Source organism: Corvus cornix, chromosome 3 (assembly GCF_000738735.6).
Source record: "Corvus cornix cornix isolate S_Up_H32 chromosome 3, ASM73873v5, whole genome shotgun sequence".
NCBI classification, from domain to species: Eukaryota; Metazoa; Chordata; class Aves; order Passeriformes; family Corvidae; genus Corvus; species Corvus cornix.
This window is the reverse complement of record NC_047056.1, coordinates 11120596-11141862: the sequence shown is the minus strand read 5'-3', so window position 1 is coordinate 11141862 and position 21267 is coordinate 11120596. Positions and strand designations below refer to the sequence as shown.

General features: G+C 38.8%; 1 protein-coding gene across 11 annotated transcripts in view; it reads left to right on the top strand.

Moving 5' to 3' along the window:
• Positions 1-21267, top strand: part of EHBP1 (EH domain binding protein 1) — a 211591-nt gene that overhangs the window by 123661 nt on the left and 66663 nt on the right. For 10 of the 11 annotated variants that reach the window (XM_039568461.1, XM_039568460.1, XM_039568456.1 and 7 more), the window contains 4 exons: positions 7039-7217; positions 7826-7874; positions 13988-14902; positions 16852-16995. In XM_039568461.1, coding sequence (XP_039424395.1) covers positions 7039-7217; positions 7826-7874; positions 13988-14902; positions 16852-16995 — 1287 coding nt within the window. The remainder of the gene's footprint in view (positions 1-7038; positions 7218-7825; positions 7875-13987; positions 14903-16851; positions 16996-21267) is intronic. The other variant, XM_039568463.1, reaches the window with a different exon arrangement.

Below are 21267 nucleotides of genomic sequence, written 5' to 3'. Positions count from 1 at the left end.
TTATGCCTGGTGCAGGCTCATGGATACCAGCACCTCAGGCAGGATTGTAAAATACACTGATTTTATTTCCACTGTCACCCAAGAGGTGTACTATGGCCTTCAGAGGAACTATGACATCAATACCAGGCTTAAAAATACCGAGTGCCCTAAGCACACCCAAAGAGAGATTGTTTTCCTTTGTTACTGCAATACCTGCACAAATCTGACATCTCTGTTGTGTTCTCAAGTATTTAAAACGAAGATTTCTCATAGGTAAAGGCTAATGCTTCCATAAATCTGCCTATGGTTGGGCATTAATGTAAATGATGCAGTAGATTTACAAAATAGGTGACTATAAAGTTCTGAGCAATGTCACCTTAGTGAGCCAACATCAGAAGGTTGCCTGAAAAAACCATGTCTGTTGAAATGTTCAGAAGAGTGGGATAATGACTTGTGTTTATTTAATGGCTCTGTCAAAAGAAATTCCTGCAAAAGCAACAAGAGTTCACTGTTTTTAGGAAGAATTGGCAGTGACTCTCATTTTTAGTTTGCCTTGTGCTTTCTTTTAGAAGAGATTCTTGTGACCTTTTCTGACAAGCTCTAACACTTCCATTGTTTGCTGCAGGCCTTTGAAATGTGGCAGAGATAGCCTTGGGCCCAGGGAGGTGCGTTTTGCTAGTTCAGTTCACATTTAACAAAGTTAAAAGCTTTGAAAATTGCTATTCCTCATCTGTGGTTTAAGTTGCTTAATTCTGGCAACCTGCCCAAAACCCTGAACGTTCCCATTGTGGCAGAGAGCCAGGGATTGTGAACCAGCAGCATCCTGGTAGCTCATCTGGGCTTCCAGCACAGATTACATGAGAGCAGAGCCTTCAGCCCACATGCCACCGGGACAACTGGAGGAAGGAAGGTGGACACAAGGAAACTGCCTGTCTTCTGAGAGCAGAAAAATGAGGCCCCGTCCCTGCATGTCATCTGTTCATACTGTTACATTACAAATACGTGTAATCATCAGAGACTGAGCTCCGTGTTCGTTTCTGCTTAATGGTATGAGTTACATACCTTTTCTTGGGTTTTTTTAATTGAAAACACGGCATTCAAGACAATTACACGACCTCAGGGAAGAGAAGCTAGGTGAGCCTCAGCCAATCCGTTTTTAATAGTTCAGTCTGAGAAGGAGATCACTGTAACTTTTTTCCTGGTTGTACTGACCATCAGGTGAAATTACTTCTGCATAAGTAACCAATTCATTATGTTGTCTCAGATTTGTTTCTCTTTTCCCAGTTCATTAACATAATCTTCTCCTTGCAATTAGCTAATAAATTTAGAGCTTCTCAGTCTGGTGAAGCAGCTGCCCACACTCCTGTGCGGTCCTGTTCTTCTGTGCTAAGAACATCCACAGGGGAGGTTGTCATCTGGAAATAAATCGTCTGTCTTGCTCTTAATTGATTGCCATGAGCAGACAGCCTTGTGTCCTGTTGCGCAAGCGAGGCAATTGTCCAGCAGTTGATGTGTTGTGACTTTTGGTTCTGAAGGTTTAGAGTTTAGTTCTGAATTCTTGGGTTCTTTCATCCTTTTAAATCCCTGACAATGAAAACCAAACAAAACCCTAAAAGACTCGGCTAAGAAAATGTTACTTCATTACTAGACAAAGTAAAAGGCAAAAGGAGGCTACCAGATAATTACAAAAATTACAAAATTAAGTACTTAGAAGTAGCCTTTTTTACTGCAGTCTCTCCCATCTTTGTGCACTGGATGCCTGTAGGTTATATACATGTGCACATTTCAATTGTATGGTCACATACTGTAATTTTCTACCAGACCACTTCCTTGGTGCTTAGAGTAAAAGTAACCAGAAGCAGCCATCTGCAGGTTTGCTTTCCTTTCTTTGCCCAGGAATGGTTTGGAAAAGCTCTTTCCAGACTCCTGGCCATCAAAATACATAACAAGCAACTGAAAACCCTTTTGCATGAAATCATTAGACCTGCTTGACCAACTGATAACTTGAGGTGTGTCCCAAGGATTTCACCTTCCTCTTCACCTTGCCACATTCAAATATGAGAGCATCGTGTCAGCTCAGGCGGATGTCTAAATGTTGGGTTGTGATTGAACATGGACCGGTTTGGTTGTGCCAAAATTAAACCTGTAAAATGATAAGCAGTTAAAAGCTTATGCCTAAGGCTTTTGAGATAAAAGTTTATATTTTATTGCATATCCACATTAGCTGTAGGCAGAATCAGAAGAGTGAGGAAGGCGAAGTTGTAAGATGTCTGCTGCTGCTGAAACCTGGAGGTTACCTAAATGCTTGTTATTAATCATATATAGGAAGTAAATTCAGTGAATCTGTAACTTGTGACCATCAGCTGGGTTTTCGTATCTCCTTCATTTTTAGGGACAGTAGGAACCACAGACATTTTGCACCATGCAGATAGAGAGCACAGAGTTAAAGAATGTACTCCTAAATGGATAAGTTTGTGTATCAGAGTAACAGAACAGCAGAACTAACATTTCTTTCTAGGAAATGTGTATTTTCTAATACATGCATGATCTTCCCTTACTAGAAGCAAAGAGCAATGTCACTTGTAATTTGATATGTCACTAAATTGCAATCTTATGGTGACCTGCTATGTAAAAAATGCCTAACTACCCTAAGTAAAGAACATCTCAGCACAATTGGGTCATGAGGATGTTTTTTCCATGTTTGGAGTAGAACAGAAAGCTGTTCTATCCTATCTTTGCAGACTCTTTCCATATTGTATTTGATATTCCTGACACTAGTAAAATCATCTTTTTACTTAGGTCCAGACTGTCCCACAGCCCAGAATAAACAAAATTGAATTCATGTTGGACATATACAGACCTTGCCAAAGGCACAAATTCTATTAAATGAGCCATATTCAATTTCTAATACTTCCGGGCTAATGGGACATTCCTATGGGTGAAGTCCTGTGTTGTTTGAAAAAAAAATTCTATAGTATCATTTTGAGGATATCAAAGTATCCATTTGACTGAAATGTATTTGGTGTATTGTTTCTACTGCACCTTTATACAGCTTTTCAGACTGTTCAGTTCAGCTGAATTTCCTATGCTTCTTCTACATCCAGCCACATGCTGCACATTTTCCCTCACCTACTTGTGCCTTACTCTCATTTACCTTATCTTGCATTTTAATGGTTGCACAATTTCGAGTGAGCTCAGACAGTGTCGTGGTTTTGATAGGGGTACGGGAAAATCCCTTTTGTTTTGCTCAGTCAAATAAGTTAGAGGCCAGTGTCTGTACTTGCCTCTTGAGGGAAAAAAACTTGTTTGTTCATTGTTTGTAGGTCTTCCCTATTCTGACTTCCAGCCCTATCTCAATCTTAGCTTCCTCTCCTGCAGTTAATTACCAATCCTGGGTGTTGTCTCAGCTCCTTTCCTCTTCTAGGAGTTGTGTTCATTAATATAAAACTCAAACCACATAAGTCTTCCACCCGGATTACAAAACTTTTTTTCCCCCTTACTCCTCTCAGCATCTTTCTCTTCTGGGCTTCAACACTGCCTCTTGCTTTCTTTAAACACCTCTACCTCCATGCAAGCCATCTACAAGCCCTTGAGGTCCTCAGACTGAGCCCCTACAGTCTTCATGCTGGCTGCTCTCTGTGTCACTGTCCCATAGCCTCATGTTCTCATCACAGTTCCAGTCTTGGTTTTCTTCTCCTGAGTGTTGGGCTGTGTGTCAGAAATGCAGCTCAACTCTTGCTCTGTGAGCCATCTCTGTGCCTGGTGCTGCGTTCCTCAGAGCAGCAGAACAACTATTTGAATATTTTCAAGCGCCGGGATGCAGCCTAATACTTTAAGCTATTGTCCTCTTGTTAGCGTAGAGTAATGGTCTGATGGGATAATCTCCCAAGAGAAAAAATACATATACTATAAAACATATTAACTGAGCTTCCAGGATGTGTAAAAAGAAGAATAGAGACTTCAGTGCTTTTGTTGCATGTGAAACGAAGATATCCTGAAGCCAGTGCTGACTCCAGCTGATAAATCCATCCACATGATGCTGCATTTAGATCAGAGCTACCATGTGAGGGACCAGCCCTGGAACCTCTGCGCTTGCTGTGCGGTTGCTCCACAGCTGGACAGAAGCCAGTTGTGTTAGATTCCATAACCTGTTGATGAGTGAGCAGCTCTGGCAATCTGGTGTGGATATCTCGGGCTTTTTAGTGGCATTTCCAGCCGAGTTTGCAGGGACTTTGGCTTTTGAGCTCAGAAAACCAAGTCATGACTGCTGGGTCATTTAGAAGAATTGTGTAGTCAGTACTTAAAAGAATGATATAAGAAAAAGGTTATTAAATTTTCATTTTATCTGATTAGTTCCTACCAGTCATGTAGAGCAAATACATGCTAGAAATAGGCACTTGGTAGTAACTGTGTTTGCACCAAGCCAGTAATTAATATGTCCAACATACAAATATAAAAAAAAAATGTTTTGCCTAATGATTTTTCACACACACAAAAAACAAACTCAAAACTAACATTCATTAACTCCTCTGAAGGCATGTCAAGTGCTCACACACAGTTCTGCCTTTACTCGTGTATTTCCATTGTGTCTGGAGATGAATGCTTTTATCGTAGATTAAACAACGAAAGCTTTGACGCAGGTGGTGATTAGGAGCATAACATTGTCATAGTATTAACTGCACCTTTATCAAAAAAACCGTGGACTAATAAGTGTGGAAGGAAAACCTTATACAATTTCTGCTTTATCAGGTAAGAGAAGAGAAAATTGTGCATGTTATGCACATTATGCACGTCCTAAATCTTCCGTATTCTGGATAAAGTGCTTTTAGAAAATCTAATGTAAGTGGAAAGACAAATATGGAAAAAAACCTCCAGCTTAAATACAGATTTTCAAGGAAGTGTAGTCCATGTTTTTAAACATCGATAATTTTTAAATAAAATGTAAAATTCTGCTAAATGTATTGTTTTAATATCTTAGGATTTCCTTTTGTAAAGCCTGGTTTTAAATTCAGTTACATCTTCAGTTTGTTAGATAAGTAATTAAAGCATTTAAATGGCAATGTTGCCTAAGGCAATTTCAGAGTTAACCAGAAAGCATTTAGGTGGTGACTGGAAAATTTAACATTTTCATAGAGAGTTTCAGCAACAAGTATTAAGACTTTATAATTAGCATTTAATATATCTGATAAGTAGTGCTCTATGATTTGAAGAAATAGCTTTGTACGTTAAAAATTTGTTAAAATATCATCTTTCCACAATGTGCTATTTTAGTTATTTTCTCTCAGTAGTGTTATTTCCATATAGATAACTTACAATAGCAAATGTATTTTAAGTAATGTCACACCTTATATTTGAGGCCAGTGGTTTAGTTACTGGGTTTTGCTTCAAGTTGTTAAAAAAAAAAGGCAAAAACATCATCTTAATTACTTCACTGAATCGGGAGTACCTGTCTGGCAGCTCCTATGCAATATTTTTTTCTCTGATTGAAATCTTGTGCATGGTAAAGTTTATAATTTATTGCTGCTTTTCCTTCCCTATTCTGTACATCCCTGTTAAAGCTGTTAATTCAGTGTATTTAGAGATATTTGTCTCATCGTTAATGGATTTGTTCATGCTGATTTGAATCACTGACAGGATTACAAACCGTAAGCACTTTATAACAAGTTATTTTGTACATATGATGTAGTATTAAAAAAAATTCTCAGCAAGGTATACCTTATGCACTTTCTTTATGAGTTAGCAGTGCTTCTGCCTGGTGAGAAGGTAGTGTGTTTATACAACAACGTTTTAGGGCTGATTGTGACAGTAAATGAAAAATTACTTCCCTGGCTCTGTACGGGATTTTTTTCCCCCAGAAGCAGTGAAAACAAATGAGTTGATAGCAGCTAATTGCTGAGCACTGACAGGCTTCAGTCAAGGGGGGGCATCGTTGGTCTTTCACAAATAGACAATAACAAGTAAATCCATTTGACCATAAACTTAAGTGGCTGTGATATAGTAAATTACCTGCTCCTAATTTGTCTTAATTTGGGAACTCTCTAGCTCTAAAGTGCATCAAGAGCTTGTTTGTTGTGTATATATATGCTTTTAATTCTATTACATTGAAAAAATAGGGGATCTCAGTTCTTTCAGTATAATTCAGATGTAGGATTTGCATCAGTCACATTCTGCCTGTTCGATTAGATCTAAGAAGTTTTTAAAGTGACAGTATTTTTCTAGGGAAATAAGTGTGTATGTCTTGAAAACATCTGCTGCAATCAGTTTGCTGAATTTGAGGAACAGTGGATAGGCTGACAAATGCCAAATGCCTGAAGTATTCTATTTTATTTCTTGGTTTATGCCTACAAAAATATTACTAAAAGGGTCAAAATAACTTTTTTGGAAATGGTCGTTATTAGCTAATGATGGTCTAATGGTCATTAGCTAATGACACTTGTTAGAAACCACCCTCTAATAACAATTTTCGTCCGAAATTCCTTTTCCATGTAGAAAAGCTAAAGCCTGGAAGAGGCGGCTCTTCGGGTATGTACTTGCCTCTTGGAAATGGTTGTTCAGAAACACGGTGCCATAATTACCTTTATGCAATTGCTCACTGGCACAGAAAGAGCACCAAAAACTGTCCTCTGGAGCCTGTACCAGAGGAATCCATCAGTCCTATATCGTGACTTCGATCGTGAAGGGGCTTGTGGGGACGCTTTTCCATGGCTGCATTTTTTGGGAAGTGTTTTCAAGGCTGTGTGTCACGGGCTGTGCAGGACTGTGCTGTAAGTGTTTCAGCGTGGGTGTTTCCACTGGTACAATTCTTGGCCTCTTCTCCTGTGTAGATCTGGAATCCTGTATATCTGCATCCTTGGGAGACAAGTGCCTAGGGCAACAACTGTAGATAATAACTTGCGATTTGTGTCTTTTGCAAGTTACAGTCATTGTAAACTGACAGCTGTGAAGGACCTAAACTCACATCAAAGGATACAGATCATCTAGTTAGGTCAATTAATGTTAATTCTCGTCTTCCATTAAATTCTTTTATCTTCTCTCTTTTTCTTTTCTTTTTTTTTCCAGCCAAGCCCAATACCAAGTCCTGTTTTGGGGAGAAAGCCAAACGCTAGTCAGTCATTGCTCGTGTGGTGCAAAGAAGTTACAAAAAACTATAGGGGAGTGAAAATCACCAATTTTACCACGTCGTGGAGAAATGGCTTATCCTTTTGTGCAATATTACATCACTTTAGACCAGACCTAATGTAAGTTGTATACTCTCTGCCTGCATAAGCTAACTCTCATAGAAATACTGAACAATTTTTAAACTTAAAAATCAAACACCAGTGCGTTTCAGCATTGAACTGTTTTCACCCTTTCCTTTCTAAGAAACTAGGTTTATGAATGCTCAAACTTTGTGACCTCTTTGCTCTCCCTTGTTGCATAAACAATTATTTCTCCCCTCTCTGTGATTTGTTTTTCTTCTTCTTAATCTTATACAAAGAACTGACTTCAAGATGATTATGAGAATTGCACCAGTGTTGAAATGAGATGAGAGGAATAAGCTCTTTGTATGCTGACAAGGACGGATTACCTCCTGGTAAATTTGGTTGTCAAGGCTGGCCTCTAGTCCCTGCCTTAACTTCTTTTTTAGATGGAGAGCTTCAGGCAATGAAACATGTAATCGGTGTTTATTTATTTATTTATTTATTCCTTTAATTTTCCACACTATTAGTTTTGTTGATTGAATTGCTGTGAAATTGCTAGTTACTGTATGATATTATTGTATGTCAAATTTTTAGATTTAGTTTGTTTTAAAACTGCTGCTTTTATCAAATACTGTATATACCCACTGTGCCATTTTCTCCCTCAGTGACTACAAGTCCCTGAATCCTCAAGATATTAAAGAGAACAACAAAAAGGTAAGAACTGCCAGGCAAAAAAAAAAAGAAAAAAGAAAAAAGAAAAACACATAGCTTCAATTCTGACTTCACTGCAGGTTTTTATTAATTTTGGGGAAGTGCAGTTGTTTTGTAAGGCCATAACTGCGGCTCACAGAAGGTATTCGGCCTCCCGCGGTTCAAATCGGATGCATTATTGACTCAAGTTTGTCATGGTTTTAACATTCACAACAAGTGCGAGGCTGGCATTAGAGTTTAATATCTGTATGGCCTACATTAACTGTGAAGGCAGAGGAGGGGCCTGGCCAGCCTTCTGTGAGCACTGCTCGGATTTTTCCAATCAGCCACGTAATTAAAAAAATGAAAAACGTAACTGCTCTTGGACTGTGGTACACAAGGCTTCTCTTGCTGTTGTTTTAACAAGGCTCTGGGAACTGGGCATGGTTGATGTTGCTTTGATGGTGATGGTTATATTTTTAAAGATGAAATTTTACACCTACTCTTGCACTCCATCAGCTGAATAAAGTGGTGTGCACAACATGGGAGGTTTAGGATAAAAGGTGTTGAGATACTACTTTACAAATAAATTAAATGCTAGCAACATAGTTAATAGCCTTGTGCTGTGCAACTATTTTAAACCACTCTTTGTAGGTGCAAGATGTAAAAAATTTCTCTGGAAGAAGCAGGAATGCATTTTGGGAATCACCGGAAGACTTTTTATTTCTGCTCACTATTTTAGACAAGTTACAAGCTTCAGTTGGGCCCTAGGGACATGTTTAGAAATTACAATTTTTATGTGAGTCACTGATGATAAAATTGTTCCTGAAGATCATCTGAAAATTGTTTTTAAGTATCTGCCTTCTTAATGCTGTGATTTTCTTTGTATACTGCTTTAAAAGGCACTAAATTTAACTGGGATGAAGGTATAAAAATAGACTTTGAATAAATTAACCAAGTTTAGTATTATATAGCAAACATATCTACAATCTAGTATTATTTACTTACGTGGAATTTCTGAAAGTGCTTTATTAAAATTCATTTTGTTTATATTTTAATGTGCCTGCACACTTATGTGTTAGGCAGGGAGTTACTTGTCTTTAATTTAGTACTTAAGTATTATAAATAATGAAATATCTCTGAGCTGCTCCTATCTAATGAGTATTTGGCTGATGATTTTTTTTTTATTAAAATATGAGGACTTATAATGACCTAAGTGGATTATCTGTGACATCACAGTATTTTCTGTGACCATATGTTTTTTGTATTTCAAGTTTTGTTGAGCGTCTGGCCTAATTAAGCCAGATTATAAAAAAGAAAGAATAGATTATTAATTAAAAATGTTAGCAGTATGATCGGTCGTCTTTTCTTTGTGAAACTGTGATGGCAAACAGTGAACTTTTTTAGCCTGTCTTTCTAAAAGAATATAGTTCCCAGAACTGAAGAAATAGTGATTGTTGTTATTGTGCACTTTTTTTCTTTCATCACTTGGCCGGCCTTTGCCTGACAGCTACACTGAGTATCTCAGTTGCTTCCTGCAGATTTATTTCCTGGTCTCACACAGTTCTGCCAGATAACCCCGTGTGCCCTTGGTTGGAGTGAATGCAGCACTGCCAACAATGGCTGCCTAGAAATTCCATGCAGATATGTAACACATTTGACAATGATTCCTCCTGACCAATTAAAATAACATCTTTGGATGAATAGGATGATTGTCTTTGTCTGAAGCAGCTCTTTTTTTTCCTTTTTTTTCTCTTTTTTTTTCTTTTTTTTTTTCTTTTAACATTTTTCTGCCTCCCCCCTTCTCCCCAGAAGGGAAACCATAGATTAAAGGTTAACCCATAAGAGTGTATTTTCCAGAAGTGCAGGGCCTTGTTTGTATTTTAATAAAAAAAGAGAAGGAATCTTTAGAGACAACTGTTTCAGTGCAAATACTGAGTGTAATTACAGATGGAAATGCACTCTTACAAAAGGCACATCATTGGAGGTTCTTTATAACACACACCCACCACTTGCCAGTTTGGTGCTGCCACTGATGCTGAATAAAAAAGGGTATGTACCTGTGACATCTGATCTTGGCCAATATGTCAGTGTGTTACAGAGTTGGGAAATGATTGGAATATTGCCTGTGGTGATTGTGCTGATGGATCCCAATTGATGTCTGTCAATCAGCTTGTCAGTAAGTTTTTAAAAAAGAAAAAACTTCATTGGGAGATAGGTAAATAGGCTTAGTGCCCTGAGTATACATACATTAAAAAGAAAAAAAATCCCAAACAGCTACTACATTGGCATCAGTCCGAATTGGAAGGTATTTTTGGTGCACATTGCAAATTCAAATTTCTGTCAGCAACAAAAGAGAAACCAGGATTATCTTTGAGAAAATTACAAACACTACAGGGATACTTGCCCAGCTGGTCCAAAAAGTTGTGCTTCTACTTAAATCTCAGATATCCATATTGCCTTCCCAGTAGCGTTAGAGAGCTAATTTGATTTAATATGTCCGTTTGATTATTATTAAATAATAATTAAATTAAAAATAATACAAAATTTATTAAACTTACAGCATACTGGCACTATAGTTCCTTATCAACAATAGAAATATTTCATGTTGCTACTACGTGTCCTGCACTTTAAGAATATAAAAAAAATATAAAAAAAAATATAAAAAAAAATAATAAAAATATACTAAACAAGACTTCGGCTGGTTCTTTGACAGGGTGAAGGAATGAGAAGTAGAAGGGCACAACAGTATGGTTCTAATAATGAATTTCTGGTTTTAATTATTGTTTAGAGAAGCTTGTTTCATTTGAGAGATTTTCTTGTGGGAATATCTTCTGGAGGTTCAATTAGCGCTTTCAATTTTTATGATGTTTTTTTCTCCCCTCAGTTCTTTGCCATTTCTAACAAAATTCTCAATACATTTGAATTCAAGTGATCATCTTAATAAAATATTCCATTTTTGAAAGGAATCTTTTTAAATTATACATTTAAATACAAGAATTCAGGGGTAGTATTGAGTCAAAATGGAAAATATTCCTTACCTTGAAGCTGGAGTCATGTTTTTATAATAGGTGTTCATGCTTACCTCTACAATTTGATTCCACAAAGTCATAAGCACATATCTAATTGCGTGTGTAGGAGGTGCTTGTTGGCATCAGTAGGATCATGTAGAAGCAGAGTTAAACGTGCAGAGAAATAAACATTTGCAAAAATCGAGGCTGTTATGCCTCTGTTTAACAGAAATAATTTGACTTGGAAAATTGACTCTGTTAATACCATGTTACAAACTGTTAGAAATATGATGCATTTAGAAATATGCTGGAATATCAAGAAGCTCCCAGCTTTTCTAGTAGTGAAGGAAAACCCATCACATGCTGCTGTATGGACAAATCCAGAACAAACATTTGCTATTTCTAGAGCTACTGTCTGTAGAACATTGGCATGCCAGGGTACTTTGAAAGGAGAGAAGCAAAAATGTGTGTGAGAGTGAGAGGGGATGGGAAATAGGTATCAGGCATCAGTGGGAAATAACTGTGTTTAATCCCAGGCATCACCAGAAGAACTGAGCAGCCAAAAAAAAAGGGATTGCAGCCGTACTGAGACTATCCATCAATCTGAATTCAATCCTGCTGTAGTGTTACTTTTCAGCAAGTACCTTTCCAGACAATTCTGAAACACTGTCCCCGCCTTCATTTTACAGACCCTGGGAGATACTCATAGAATTTAGTTTTATTAGCATATAAATAAGAAATTGAAATTATAAAAGGAGTTTAGGTCAAGTCATGTCTATGGGCTTTGGCTGCCCTGGACTGCTGTGCCTGTCCTTAAGTCCTTTCAATCTTCAGATGGTAATTCCCACTACCTGCAGTGTGGGGTAACAAGTTATTTATGCCACTGAATCAGCACTGACCCACTTAGCAAACAACACATCCTGGTGTTACCTTTAGTCTACAGACAACATGGGTGGCTTGCTACACGTTCATGCCCAGCCTGGTTTCTGCTGTCGTATGAGCATTCATCATTCCTGGTATCTGCCATGCCTTAGGCTGCCCACCCAAATCCCTGCACTGCTCTCCCTTAACTCGCTGTTCTGTGTGCTCCTCGTGTCTGTTCAGTTCCACCCATCTTGTCTCCCTCTCCTCCATAGCCAGCCTGATCCTGCTCCTCCAGCTCTGTTTCCCAAGACCATGTAAATGACAGCTGTCCCTCTTCTACCATCTGAGTTGCTTCCATTCCCTCCCACCGATCATTTTGCTGCTGTTCTGCTCCATCTGGAGTTTTGTATCAGCAAATACATAAGTCATGTTTGCTGCTGCTACTCCTATATCTAAGCACAGCTCTGTATTTATAAATGGCATAACAATCTCTCATAATAATAAACTGTCTCAAGAAATACCACACCAGAGACCATCAATGATTTTAGGCCCAATCATTTTGCATGGGGAAAGCCAGAAGAGCTTAAAAATAAATTATTCAGACCATTTCTATGTCTTATAATATTTCTATTATTTGTTATTATGGCATAAAAATTACTTCACCTAAAATGCTTTGGGAAGTTATACCTGAGCATGAGGTATACATACAGAATTTCAGGAAGATAAATTCCAGCTTTTAGAAGCAGAGTTTGAAAAGAGCTGAAATGAAAACTATTTGACCCTTGAGTAGGGAATGACATTGCAAGGAGAAGGAGAGAGCCTCCTTTTGTCAAAGCAAACAAAATATCCAGGTCTGCTGAGAGTAGGCCAGCCCAGCCCCATGTTCTGTCTCACTGTTGAATACCTACTAATACGAAAGCCAAGAGAATTTTTAAAACCCCATGATTGATTTCTTTCTTTTTTTCCCCCATTCTTTAAAAACTAAAGAAATTAAAACTAAAGAAAAAATGTAAAGTGGAAGAGTTGAAGCCAGAAGCCAGTGATGTGTGTTACTCTTTCCTTGTGAAAGGACAGTCTTCTCATCCATGTCTTAAATTTAGCATCTGCTTTTGTTCAAAATAGTGTAGGATCAACTGTGAATATTGTAAGCCCCTTCAGGAGACAGTGAAAAGGAGCTGCAGGATTCCTGGGGGAGGAAAAGCCCACATGCTTTAACTGAGTGCATCTATGCTAACAGGAGGCCTTTTAAAGGCTTCCTTGAAACACAATATTGTCTTCCAAGGTTAATCCAGGATAGTAATAATTAATTGTAAATTGAGAAACAGCTTTAATTCTTCAAAACTAGAAAAACCTGATGCACCAAGCCCACTCACTTAAAGGGCCAGCAGTAAGAAGACAATGTGGCCTCACAAAGTGGGAGGCTTGCAACTGTTGGGCCTTTAGAAATGAAAGTGAAATGGGAATGATTTTCACTCTCTCTTTCTTATAAATTTACCATCAACAAATGTTTTTAAAATGCATTTGCTTGATGGATTAATGTGATTTATGTCTAGTGTCAAGTAATCTGTGGTGGTGTTCTTTTTGGCTATCTGGACATAGTTTTTCATCAGCAGAAATCACTGCAATTACATGACCAACAGAAGGCAGAAGGTTGATCATCAGTGATAAAGCTCAAGATGGATTAGTGTCGTGTTTCTTATATCTTTGTTCCTTATCTTAAAAAGCCATCTTGAGTTCCTTTTTTTTTCTGGTCCAACTCTTAGACTTTTTTTGTTTGCTTGTTTCCTGCTACTTGAGTGAGAACCATTTAAAATACTGGTAGGTTTTCTTAGTGCAGAAAGAAAGGCTTTCAAGCTGCAGTTTCATGAATAGCTGTTTACTCATAGAAGTGTCATCATTTTGAGTAACCAAAGATTTTAGTATAATATGGCATTGAAGTATGCTAAAAATATTTAAAACAATGCCATTTGAGTGTTTTTGCTGGTTACCTTCTCTCAATTTGCTTTGCTGTGAAGGTACCCTGGGAGATATGTAGAAGCCATGAGGAAAAATCAACGAGCTGGGTGTTGGATGGTGCACCAAAAAGTAGTAATGATTAAAATCAAAAATAAGAAGTAATAGAGTCAGAGCCATATTCTTCCTGTAATATTGGATGTGTTTTAGGCTTGCTTATTTTGACTGAAACTTTCACTTGCATTCTTGAGATGCTGTGATATGTAAGAAGCTGCCACACTGTGATCTTTACTTTTTCTGTCTTTAAAGGCATACGACGGGTTTGCCAGTTTGGGAATATCACGATTGCTGGAGCCTTCAGACATGGTTTTGTTAGCCATCCCTGACAAACTCACTGTTATGACCTATCTCTATCAGATAAGGGCACATTTCTGCGGCCAGGAATTGAACGTGGTTCAGATAGAGGAGAACAGCAGTAAAAGCACATACAAAGTGGGGAACTACGAAACGGACACAAACAGTTCTGTTGACCAGGAAAAGTTCTACGCGGAGCTGAATGACCTGAACCGGGAGCCCGAGCTGCACCCACCGGACAGTGGTTTGGCAGACTTTGCCTCTCAGGATGACTCTGTGTTTGTAAACGACAGCGGTGTTGGTGAATCTGAGAGTGAGCATCAGACTCCTGATGACCATTTGAGCCCAAGCACAGCTTCCCCTTCTTCACGCAGGACTCGAAGTGACACGGATCCACAGAAATCCCAGCAGAGCTCTGGAAGGACTTCTGCGTCTGAAGAAATTGGGAAGTGTAGCAGTACAGACACAACACAAGTGCAGCCTGTGTTGGGAAGGAAGAAATTGCTGATAACTGACACTTTAGACTTCAGTGACTTAGCACATGTCAGTGATCAAAAAGAGGATATGTCTCCCACAGTTGCTTGTGAAGATAACAACAAGAAGAGACACCAGAGCTTAGACAGTACCCCTGGTTTCTCAGAGCAAGAAAAGCTGGGATGGATAGGATCCACAGAGAGCACAAGAGCAGATCCCAGTTCACCTGTCACAAAACCAAGTTTATCTCCTACTTCTAAGCCTGGATACTCCTATAATATGGATACAGATCTTGCGAAGAAACCACATGCTTCTCCGAGGCAAGCAGAATCTGATTCTGACAGTGATGCCAGAACAGCTGTAAATCATGCAGATCAAACTGCCAAAACAGCCCAGGTAAGACATTTATGTCTGTGAGTTAGGATGGAGGTGCTGTTTAAGTTCTTTCTCTGTGTTTGTAATTTACACCAAATCTTCGGCATAAATGGCGAGGTGAGCAGTGTATTTTTTTGGGGGGGCAATAAATATTTTGCCTGAGAAGTAGGTGGTGCTGAAAAACAGTCATTACATGAGAAACTAATTTATAGAAATTGTCCCACTGGTGATCTTTCCAATCTCTCTTCCATTAAAGAAAGTTGTGTTCTCAGCTATCTCAGAGATGGTTCCAAAACTCTTGCCACTGTCTGTGGCAACACATTTCCTCCGAGTGTTGTGTACTGAAGCCAAAACTGGAAAAACATATCAATTCATTAGAAAACGTAAAGCTTTGAATACCTGAAAATTTACTAAAGATATTTCAAAATCTTGTCTGGGAAACCACAGAGTCTTGTGAACATAGCCAGGATGGTGAGGTAGAAACTCCAGACTGCTAAATTGTGCTGCTTTCCATTGAGTGGCCTAAGGCATGTTACTTCACCACAATATCATTTTCCTTTCTATAAAGATAACACTGTATGCCCACCTACCTTGCAGATTTATTGTGCAAATGGAAGTTGAGTATTATGTATGTGCTGAGTATTATCAATAAATCATATAATCATAAAAATATGTAAAACATGTTATCACCTCCATTTGAAAAAATGCCAAAGCAGGCTTATAATTTTACCCCTCTGAAGAGTTTTCTTGAGTTTGGGCTTTGTGCCATTAGCTCTGGTAAGAAAAGAATATATCCTGTCTTCTGGTAGTGTGAATTGCTTCAAATGTTTTTATGGATTTTTTCTGAGTAAGCACCATAAAGATTCATTTTATTGCAAGAGAAGCAGTCTGTAGATGGGTGATAATGGCCAAATATTGGTTCCAGAGCCAGCTAATTCCTTTCCTTTAATCAGTGAAGTCTTGTGAGGTTTCTCTTCTTCATCATTGTATCGTCATCATCATCTTTGTGTACTAGATGAGAAAGGAACAGCTTGGCCCATAAAGAATAGAAGAGCAGGAGGAGACAGGATTTGTTCTCTCTGAAAATTTTCATGGGCAAGGGTGTAACAGGCCAAGAAAAAGCAAGTGTTGGCTTTAAAGGTAGTTTTTTGTTGTTAATTATCTGTGCATTTGCACATGGTAATAAAATCTCAGATGTGAGGCTCCCTCTGAACCTACACCAGTTGTTGGTTAGAGTAAACCACCTCCATTTCCACATGGTTGCTGCAGTAGCACAACAGGCAACACCTGCCCCAGCTCTGGCTCCTGTAAAGGCATTTTCCCAGTCTTCACAGTTGACCTTGACTAAGAAGCCAGCCCTTGGGAGCATGTCTGTCTGGGAGCTGCTCATGTTCTCATGTTGCCTGTGCAGAACCCCCTTTTGCCATTTCTGCTCTGCAAATATACTCAATCCTGTGTATGAAGAAGGGATTTTCTTGTGGATATTCTTAAGTTCAGTAGAAGCAGATATTTTTGCAGGGTTTTTTGCCTTGTACCCAGCCTCTTTGTGTTCAATTTAAGTTGTAAGTGAGTGGTACCCATATAAGTAGCCAACAAAGCATTTTTGTTGTAGCCATATTTGCATACATATTAAAGTAAATAAGTAAACAACACAGCATGTTTGACATGGCTTCTGTGAACACAGTTGGGTTTTTCCACAGTTGCAGTTTAAAGGCATTAAATATTGATAGAAATTAAGTTTTAAGGGGAAGGAAAAGAACTCCTATTTACATTATAAAGGCCTATGACTTTTTTTTTTTACATTCTGATCATCTTTTCGTTTCTATAGAATGCTGTGTCACCTCATGAAGACATAATTCATGTGTCTCCTGACCCTTATTGTATAGGAAGGCCTCTGGCTATTAACTACTGTATAAATGTTCAGTACCCTGAGGCTGCCTTGCTGTTAATTATATTTCTTTGTTTTTAAGCAACGTATGTTGTCAAGACAGGAGGAACTTAAAGAACGAGCAAGAGTTCTGCTTGAGCAAGCAAGAAGAGATGCAGCTTTAAAGGCAGGGAATAAACAACTAACCAGTACCCTCATCCCAGCCCGCAATAAGCAGCTGAACGATGTAAGAATCATTGGCCAGTCTTGCAGTTTACAGAGTTAAAATGCATTGTATGTGCTGCTGGGGGGGGCATGTCCTTGCAGAACATTTCTTCTCTGTGTTTGATGTGTCATGTGTCCTTCATTCACTTTTAAAGCCTGTTTCTCCTGGTGTTATGGCCAACAGAAAGGTGTCTCCCACTTCCCTGGAAGCAGAAGTCTGGGAGCACCTTCTTTGATTGGCACTATAGTTTCTGGTGGGATGAAACTCAAAAGTTACTTGTTAAATGCTGGTGAAGTAATTTGTGCTATTTTGGGGTACTTCTCTTTCAGTTAATGTAAGTCATTTGCTTGAGCCTCTGATGTGAGCTCCTTGCTGCTTTAGAAGTGGTGTTGCAGTGGATGGAGCTCCTTGCATCAGTCTTGTAAAAGAGTTGATGGAACGATTCCACATAATCACCAAAGCTGATTATGCTGGTGAGGGGGGAAGTGGAGCTGGGGAATGAGCTCCAGTGTTGAAGCAGCTGTGGTTGCATCTCCAGTGGCTTCCATGGTGACCTGGAAGGATCCCTACTCTCTGGAGATAAAAGCTGATTAATTTTTATGCAAACTTTTGCAATGCTGGTTTTGTGATTCTAACTATTGCACATTAGAGACTGTACTGGCAACTGAGAATGTAAATGTAACTGTAAATGAAAAATAATGATACAGAGAAAGAAAATCTTTACAGGTTCCCACCTTTCAGAGCTCAGTCCTGAGGGGCAGATTCTCCTCTTTACAAAAATGGGACCATACAAACAAAAAATGAAGACAGTGATTTACGTGTCTCATTTCATTCTTTTAACTCTCTTGGATCCATGCTGGTTTTTCTTTTTTGTAGAGATACCTCTCTGTAGACTGACACTTCATTTTACTTTGAAATATTTTCATATACGCAGACAAGTGTTATTTGTATCATGATATATAAACAAATTTTTTCTTATTTTGTTTTTTAAGTTTTTCCTAGATATGTATATTTTAGTATAAATTTCACTTCGGACTTTTTTTTAAAATTACCTTTTCATAAAGAAAATGGCGTTAGAGGAGAAGTTACTATGGCAACTACTCAGGCAGAAACAACTGTAATTAAAGTTGCCTAACATTTTTTATTACATGCTCCGATTTTCAAAGGTTTTACAACTTTGCTAGTATTTCATTGTTTGAGCTGAAATCTTCCCTGTCAGCTCTTCTGCCTCAGGGTAATATTTTTAATTTTTTTAACTTAAAAAAAAACCTGTTCAGCTATTTCCCTGTATTTGCTTGGATAAAGCATTGTTTTACCCATATTAAAAATAAATAAAATTTGGGAAGAAGGTTAGATTCCCTTGAAAAATCTGTTCAAAACAGTCAAAGTGGTGTTAATACCACAGTCTTGTCAGAGAGCCTTGAAGTTCAGGAAAGTTCCTAAGTGTCAGTAAAAATTGTCTGTATGGACACTGCCCAGGAAGAGCATCTTTTACCATTGCTCTCCTAAGGATTGGGGCCCATTCTGATGCAGGTCAGAGGACTGGGAAACAAAACTTTCTCTTCTAGACTCAAACTCCTGCTAATGAAATCCAAACAGGAGTAAAAGGAGCTGCCCCACTGGCATACAGAGAAGAGATGCCCTGGGTAGGTGGCAACGTGAAGTTAGACAATAATGAAGATGGTGTCCAGGCCATGAAAACCAGCTGAAGGGTAGGAGATGGTGAAGGGTTTTCAGGGTGAGAGTCAGGACTGTGTAGTTCAGGCAGCCAGATTACCCACGGGACCTTATTTCATTTGTTACAGAAGCTGAAAAATTAATTAGAAGCCTGCTGGAAAGGGAAGGGCAATCTTTTAGGGCAGCTTTGCAGAGCCAAAGTTTGTTGCTGCCTCCATCAGAAGCTCAGGGAGAACTGTCCTAGAAGAAATGGTCCTGGCCCATGTGAAATCTGGGCACTCTGAGCAAACTGTAATGGCACTCCTGACTTGAGTTGATTGTCACATAAAAATGACAAAAGCTCCTCAGCTCTGAAGTGTGTTGTGGAGATGTGATTTGGAGACTCTCATATTACTATATAAAGTTGGTATGTAATAATATACATTATATAAAGCTGTGTATAACATGTATGTATATGTTATCTACATATCCATACATGTGCATATTCTGAAAGAGGATGCATGTGTGCATAACATATATAGGTGTAAGATAAAACACATTGATTTCTGTTTTCCTTTAACATGTTTGATATTAGTAGAGATGAGGCATTTCCATCTGATGTAGTTCTGCCAGTTTTCTACAGGTCATTGCTCATTTGATAGTTAGCATATAGTACAGACTTATTTCTATTCATGGTTTTTTGGTCATTGAGGTTAATAATAAGAACTTTGACTCAAAGCAGTGTTGTATGTGTCAGTGCGCAGTAATGTGTAGTAGTGTGTTATCCAAATGAGAGTTGTGATAATGAGAATCAGCATTTAGTAGTGGAAATTGGATGAGGCTCATTTTCGGGATGGATTGAGATTCAAAAGAAAATGGTTTGAAACAGGAAGATCTAATTTTAAATAAGAAAACTTTGAAGAGATAGTTCAGGGGCAATACTTTTGAAACTCTTGAAGTCTGCAATTGCACCTTTTTTGATACCTTCTCAGAAAGAGCTTTAAGCATCCTAGTCTTTCAGACTATGCTCTGACTGTCAGTCACCCCAGCTAAGTGAAGCCTACGGAGTCGTTAGTTACTTTAGAAAAGTCTCATCTCCTAGGCCTTGCTGTTACCACTTTCCCTGTGTCATGTGAGAACCAGGAATTGCTGCTTTCTCAGTGATCAGGTGAGAGCAGCGTTCTCCCCAGTGCGTGGGTTGGACAATGTGCACAGTGAGGACGGGTTGTGTCACTGCTCGGGGTCAACAACAGAGAGGAAATTTCCAAATCTGTATGGCCATAAATACAGGTTTACTTGGTGTATCCCAATCTGATTTGTTTTGGTAAAAGTCCATTTTGAAAAAAACAGTGTTCCTGTTTCTCCTCTAAGCACAGAGCATAGCCTCATTTCTCCCATTTCTTCCCCCCTTGCAGCATGGTAGAAGTTTTTTCAGTGTTACGTCTGCTTATTTGGTGCTTCTCAGAAGCCTTCAATCTCAAGCTGTATGCATGCCAGACAGCATGTGGAGGTATGCATGCAGGTATTTGAAGTCTAAGAGGAGACTGCATTGATCAGAACCTCCTTGAAATCATGCTCATAGTTTGGGAGGATCATAGCTGTGTCATTAAAATTGATGCAGTCCTTTGGAGACTGGAAGAATTAGCTTAAGAGCTCTGTGAACAGAGTTACTGATCCCCTCATGGGTCCCTTTCTCTATGGTAGATTTATAAACAGCTCAGCCTTTCTGCTTGCTTTCTTGATGTACGTGTGCATGTGGTGACTCTTTTACGAGATGCTTCTGTCATTTGCAATCTGATATAGCAGCGGTAATCACTTAGCTTTTAACCAGGAGAGCCTTTTTATTAGCTTACTCATTTTTATTTAACCTGCCTTTTCTCAGGGTGAATATCACAGGGCTAGAAGGGACATATCTGCTCCCACCAGATGCTGTAAAATATCAACCTGTAGTGATGGTTGTTAGCAGCGGCAGCTTGGCTGGAATGTGATGTTGGAAAGGTGAGGAGACTGGAGCTGGGCTGTGCGACCTATCTGGCAAAGTGACAGGCTAGAGGGGACCACAATGAGTGGGAAATATTCAGAAGTCATGGGCCTAAAAGGCCTTTCCAGGAGGGGAGCCCTCATCTGCAGAACATGGAGTGGAATCCTTAATTCCCGAATCTCCGTATAACTCTGCTGTCAGCAAATATCTGCAAAGGCCGTTGGCAAAATCTTATTTTCTTTTAGTGACTGGTCCACATAAATAATGGAAATTTACTGCAGCTGTCATTTACTCTCTAAACTCAAATGGCTATGGTTATGGAGTCAGCATGATTACAGAGAATGGAATTAGGAGTTAAGAAATGCACAGGCAACTTTAATTAACCTCCTTTGTGTATATGCATTATGATGTAGTCTTTAATTATGTGATCACATACTATTTTCCCCAAAGCAATTGTGTCTCATTTTCCTCAGAGGATAGAGGTGATGTAGAAGGCTGTTTGTCCAGAGGACCTCTGTGCTTTTGATTGCAGAAATTGGAAGGTGTACGACAAACGAAGCAGGGACTGCGAGGAGTGAAAAGATGAGGTCATGGTTAAGGTGCTTGGAAGAATTAAATGTACTTCTGCCTTTACCTGAGTTCCTGATCAGTGCCAC